This window comes from Triticum aestivum, chromosome 7B (genome assembly GCF_018294505.1).
Source record: "Triticum aestivum cultivar Chinese Spring chromosome 7B, IWGSC CS RefSeq v2.1, whole genome shotgun sequence".
Lineage (NCBI taxonomy): Eukaryota > Viridiplantae > Streptophyta > Magnoliopsida > Poales > Poaceae > Triticum > Triticum aestivum.
This window is the reverse complement of record NC_057813.1, coordinates 503595083-503601419: the sequence shown is the minus strand read 5'-3', so window position 1 is coordinate 503601419 and position 6337 is coordinate 503595083. Positions and strand designations below refer to the sequence as shown.

Sequence of the window (6337 nt, the reverse complement as noted above, 5' to 3'; positions counted from 1 at the left end):
TGCTTAGAAGCGACGAACTGTAGCAATGGTGCACAGTTAGGGGAGAACACTTCTTGAAATTTTTGTAAGGGATCATCTTATTTACTACCGTCGTTCTAAGCAAACAAGATGCATAAACATGATAAACATCACATGCAATCAAATAGAGTAGTGACATGATATGACCAATATAATATAGCTCTTTTGATCTTCATCTTCGGGGCTCTATGATCATCTTGTCACCGGCATGACACCATGTTCTCCATCATCGTGTCTTCATGAAGTTGTCACGCCAACGACTACTTCTACTTCTATGACTAACGCGTTTAGCAATAAAGTAAAGTAGTTTACATGGCGTTCTTCAATGACACGCAGGTCATACAATAAAGAAAGACAACTCCTATGGCTCCTGCCGGTTGTCATACTCATCGACATGCAAGTCGTGATTCCTATTACAAGAACATGATAAATCTCATACATCACATATATTCATCACATTCTTGTTGGCCATATCACATCACAAAGCATACCCTGCAAAAACAAGTTAGACGTCCTCTAATTGTTGTTTGCATGTTTTACGTGGCTGCTATGGGTTTCTAGCAAGAACGTTTCTTACCTACGCAAAACCACAACGTGATATGTCAATTTCTATTTACCCTTCATAAGGACCCTTTTCATCGAATCCGTTCCGACTAAAGTGGGAGAGACTGGCACCCGCTAGCCACCTTATGCACCAAGTGCATGTCAATCGGTGGAACCTGTCTCACGTAAGAGTACGTGTAAGGTCGGTCCGGGCCGCTTCATCACACAATACCGTCGAAACAAGATTGGACTAGTAACGGTAAGCATATTGAACAAAATCAACGCCCACAACTACTTTGTGTTCTACTCGTGCAAAGAATCTACGCAATAGACCTAGCTCATGATGCCACTGTTGGGGAACGTAGTAGAAATTCAAAATTTTCCTACGTGTCACCAAGATCTATCTATGGAGAAACCAGCAACGAGGGGAAGGAGAGTGCATCTACATACCCTTGTAGATCGCTAAGCGGAAGCGTTCAAGAGAACGGGGTTGAAGGAGTCGTACTCGTCGTGATCCTAATCACCGGAGATCCTAGTGCCGAACGGACGACACCTCCGCGTTCAACACACGTACAGCCCGGTGACGTCTTCCACGCCTTGATCCAGCAAGGAGAGAGGGAGAGGTTGAGGAAGACTCCGTCCAGCAGCGGCACAACGGCGTGGTGGTGGTGGAGGAGCGTGGCAATCCAGCAGGGCTTCGCCAAGCACCACGGGAGAGGAGGAGTAGAGAGAGAGGTAGGGCTGCACCAAGAGGAGAAGTTCTCATGTGTTTAGCAGCCCCAAACCTCAACTATATATAGGGGGAAGGGGGGGCTGCGCCCCCTTTAGGGTTTCCCACCCCAAGGGGTGCGGCCAAGGGGGGAGGAGTGCCTCCCAAGTCAAGTGGAGGCCTCCCCCTTTAGGGTTTCCCCCTTCCCATGCGCATGGGCCTTGGGGGGCTGGTTCCCTTGGCCCATAAAGGCTAGGGCGCCCCCTTATAGCCCATGCTACTGTATTGGACGTGGTGGAACAATTTCCGGACCTCCGGACCCCTCCGGAATCCTCCGGAACCTTCTGGAAGCTTCCCGGTACAATACCGAAAAAACCCGAACTTTTCCCGGAACCCGAACAACAACTTTCCATATATAAATCTTTACCTCCGGACCATTCCGGAACTCCTCGTGACGTCCGGGATCTCATCCGGGACTCCGAACAACATTCGGTAACCACATACAAGCTTCCTTTATAACCCTAGCGTCATCGAACCTTAAGTGTGTAGACCCTACGGGTTCGGGAACCATGCAGACATGACCGAGACGTTCTCCGGTCAATAACCAACAGCGGGATCTGGATACCCATGTTGGCTCTCACATGTTCCACGATGATCTCATTGGATGAACCACGATGTCAAGGACTCAATCGATCCCGTATACAATTCCCTTTGTCTAGCGGTATTGTACTTGCCCGAGATTCGATCGTCGGTATACCGATACCTTGTTCAATCTCGTTACCGGCAAGTCTCTTTACTCGTTCCGCAACACATCATCCCGTGATCAACCCCTTGGTCACATTGTGCACATTATGATGATGTCCTACCGAGTGGGCCCAGAGATACCTCTCCGTTTACACGGAGTGACAAATCCCAGTCTTGATTCATGCCAACCCAACAGATACTTTCGGAGATACCTGTAATGCACCTTTATAGCCACCCAGTTACGTTGTGACGTTTTGTAAACCCAAAGCATTCCTACGATATCCGGGAGTTGCACAATCTCATGGTCTAAGGAAAAGATACTTGACATTAGAAAAGCTTTAGCATACGAACTACACAATCTTTGTGCTAGGCTTAGGATTGGGTCTTGTCCATCACATCATTCTCCTAATGATGTGATCCCGTTATCAACGACATCCAATGTCCATAGCCAGGAAACCATGACTATCTGTTGATCACAACGAGCTAGTCAACTAGAGGCTCACTAGGGACATATTGTGGTCTATGTATTCACACATGTATTACGATTTCCGGATAATACAGTTACAGCATGAATAAAAGACTATTATCATGAACAAAGAAATATAATAATAACACTTTTATTATTGCCTCTAGGGCATATTTCCAACACCTAGCGTTGATGGTGCTGGCCAGGACGCACGCTGGCAGCGCCCTACTTCATATCGCGTCGTCTCGTTGGCCAATGGTGGTGGTCATCTTCGTCGTCAAAGATGGCCGGCCAGAGGCTTGGTGATCGGATCTCGAGATCCATCATCTAGTCCCGGCTGCGAGTTGGGGAGACATGGTTGCCGGTGAAAACCGAGCCGTTGGCAGGCGATGGCGGCGTTCTACGCCGTTACCTTGATGGAGGCATTGTCGTGTATCTACTATCGACCCACTCGTGTTGCTCTGGGGGAAACCCTAGGATATGGTGTTTCAGATCGGACGATGGCGGCACTGCGGTGTCGTTTCTCTCGTGGGAGCATCATTTGTGGAGCAGCGCTGGAAGTCAGAGGCAGGAGGTGGAGGGGCTTCGTCTTGCACGGAGCTTCGGTGGAGATGTCAAGCCATGCCTGACCGACAGGTGCTACGCTTTGTCATGCCTGGTCGGCAGGTGCTACGCACGACAGATCTTCCAAAGACTTCAAGCTGTGTCGGCTGGTGGTACTTGGCAGCATGGTGCTGAGGTGTATCAGTGGCGACCGCGACGTGCACAGTTGTTTGCGGGCAGGGAGGAGGTGCCGTTGGGCGCCGTGGTGGCGTCGACGATAGATAGACCGACCAAGGTTGATGCATCAGTACAGTTCTGAAGATGGAGCAGTGGCAGTTGGCGGCGGTGGCCTCTGAGAGCACGCCGGATCGGCGAGATCCATGCCCGGCAGGCGTCCTGGATGGGTCCTCAGGTCTTAGATGTTAAGTTTGGCTGCGATATCTGTTTGGTATTAGCCCAGGCTATCTGCGCCCCTTCATCAGCTGGATAGGTGTAGCGACAGTTTATTGCTTAGACGGCGGCTTTATTGTGAGAATAATTAATAAAATGGCTGTATGCATCGCCCAGATGCAGAGGCCGGGGGTCATCCTCCTTTTCTAAAAAAAATTGCTTTTGCAGTTTAAATTGATTTGTAAAAAATGTTTTATATTTTGGTACAGAGATAGTGAATGTTTGGCAACAAATGGTCTGTATCACTGTATGTCCAGCCCAATCCACGCAACCTTCTTTTCAAGCGACTAAGGAACAAAGAATACAAGGCAGTAGCGACACTCGTAAAAAGAAGAGAAAAAAAACCGGACCGCATCCTGATTCTGCTGATAAAGATGCAATCTCACAAAATATACCATACTTTTCCTGTAAGTCCAAACAAGTGTAGAAGGAGCACCAAAAGGCTACAGAGAAAACAGCACCAAACATAGTAGCTGTAACCAAGAAGCAACAAAGCATCCTCCTGCTTACAGTTACATTAAGAACAGAGGTCGCCAGCGTGGTATCGAGCGAACGAACAGAGTACCTTGCAGGATTTGGAACATAGCAGCCAAAGTCACACTGTCGAGGTAACAACTTGGCAAGAAAAACATGACGTGCAAATAGTCTTTCAGTGCATGGATAACATAGTCTGCACCACAGTTCTGCACCAGCAATATTACCAACTAAAGGATGTAACCTTAATCTGAACAAACAAGCAATCTTTCTATGTGCAGTAGCTCCTCTTCGTGTCCATGAACAATCACGTATGCTGAACAATGTCCGTATGCGTTTGGTGCTATCACTGGGTTTCAGTTTTTCCAGTTTGTTCAGGGCCAGTGTCATTTGAGCCGCTCGACCCAGAACTGGCATCAGCACTCTGATGTTCATTGTGCACGTCACTGGTTGATGTGTTGGTTTCAATCTTGATATCGTCCTGATCACCATTGCTTGACGCTTTTGTAGCTCCATCAATCTGGTTCTCCACAGCCTTTGTCTCTTCTAGAGAACCACCATTTGCTCCTTCAGCAGCAGCAGCAGCAGAGGCTCTATCGGAGTTCTCTGTCTGCGTATTTGCAGCCTGTTCAGCGCGAACTTCTGCTGCAGCATTTCCTTCCTCAGGGTTTGCTTCTTTGGCACCTGACGCCTCGTTAGCTGTACTCGTTTCTGAACCCTTCTCGCCATCACCACCAGCCTTTTCTTCTACTGAGATGCTATCAGATGGATTAGTCTCCACAGAATTACCCTTCTCAGCATCACCAGATGTGGTCACAGATGATGTTGTTGCCCCTTCATGTTCAGACCCAACCTCTATATGAACAGTCTCACTGTTGCTATGCCCATAAGCATCGGATGTACTGGAAGCTGCATCGCCTTGAGGATTTGCATTATGAACCGCTGGTATGTTGCCTGTTTCATCTGGAAGAGTCTCAGCGGAATGCTCGTCACCTGTTCCAGCCTTGGTATCTTCAGAAAGGGACCCAGAGTCAGCTTGAGACTCCACTGCGCCCTTTTTCTCAGCTTGCTCTCCATCTGAGCCATTGCCGCTTGCATCGATCTGACCTGCATTAGCGGATCCATCACTTTGCGCCTCTTCTTCATGGGGTACATCATCTCCAGTTGAATGGACATCAGTTTTAGTCTCAGCATCAGATGAGTTGGATTCAGATGTTTCATTACGATGTGCTTCTGCATTATCATCTGCGCGACTGACTTGCCCTTCTTCAGCTTCTGACCTCCCTGTGTTTCCAGAATCATCATCATGGGAGTCAGTATTGTCTTTGTCAAAGACACTTTCTCCACTCTTCTCTTCCTCTTGTTTGCCTATTACATCGGTTGTCTCTGTCGCCTTTTCCACATTGCCATCACCATAAGTACCTAGCCTTTCTTTCCTGCCCTGGAACATGCTTCTATCATCATGGGAAAGCTGGTCCTCGGTAGCATTGTAGTACTCATTTTTCTTATCATAAGAATGCTTCACCTGATACACAAGCCAAACAGCCACACCTAAGAGTAACGTGACCTTGAGTAACGTTTTGATTTTTGATCCTCTGTTCCTCTGCTGGCGGCTATTTGAATGATGAAGCATTTTTACAACTGCTGAAAAGGATAAATGAAAAATAAAGGTCAGGCAACGAGTTACTGAGCTTGATATATCTGGATGACGAAAATAAAATTCGACAATAAACACATACAGTACCCAACATTAAGTATAATCACTCAAAAGTAGCATAACACCTGACAGACACATGCTCCACTTCTGGAGTAGTACACAAATATTAATGCTGCTTTTGCAGAAAGTAAGTACTGATGCAAAATTATCACATTGGGCATGCTTGTTGAAACCACACTCCCATTCTAGAAACCATTCCATATAACTGAAAGCACTTGCAGGTTGCAACTATGATACAGATATAATAGAAACTATGTGCATCTTCTTCATACAAGCATTCTCCTTCTGCCAACCACTGACAAACCTAAGAGACCTTAATATGACCCATGATAGATAGAAATCACCAGACATCGGTCTAAACAAAATAAAGCACCAGATCACCGTGAAATTTTTCAACTGACAAGTAGCTCATCGTATCTCCTACACTAACAGTGAGATTCATCATGTACATGGATGCATGGTTGCATGTTTGAAGTGCTTCCAAACCAAAATAAAAAAACATATATGGAATCAGACAGAATAACAATGTTAAATATCAAATGGTAGTTTATCGTTTCTAGCAGTTTACAGTTATAACTTAAGACAACAAAGTTGGAAAGATGGGTGTCTTGGAAGGAAGGATATGTCTGGTCCTAGTATGCAGGAAGGACATGTCTGGTCCTAGTAGCTGGGA

The 6337-nt window shown here is 46.7% G+C and overlaps 1 protein-coding gene across 2 annotated transcripts in view; it reads right to left on the bottom strand.

The window, feature by feature from the left end:
- Nucleotides 1–3842: 3842 nt before the first annotated feature.
- LOC123159339 (spore wall protein 2) overlaps nucleotides 3843–6337 on the bottom strand; it is a 4948-nt gene continuing 2453 nt past the window's right edge. The window contains exon 2 of one of the 2 annotated variants that reach the window (XM_044577164.1): nucleotides 3843–5591. In XM_044577164.1, the coding sequence (XP_044433099.1) occupies nucleotides 4294–5580 (1287 nt within the window). In that variant the 5' untranslated portion in view covers nucleotides 5581–5591 and the 3' untranslated portion in view covers nucleotides 3843–4293. The remainder of the gene's footprint in view (nucleotides 5592–6337) is intronic. The other variant, XM_044577165.1, reaches the window with a different exon arrangement.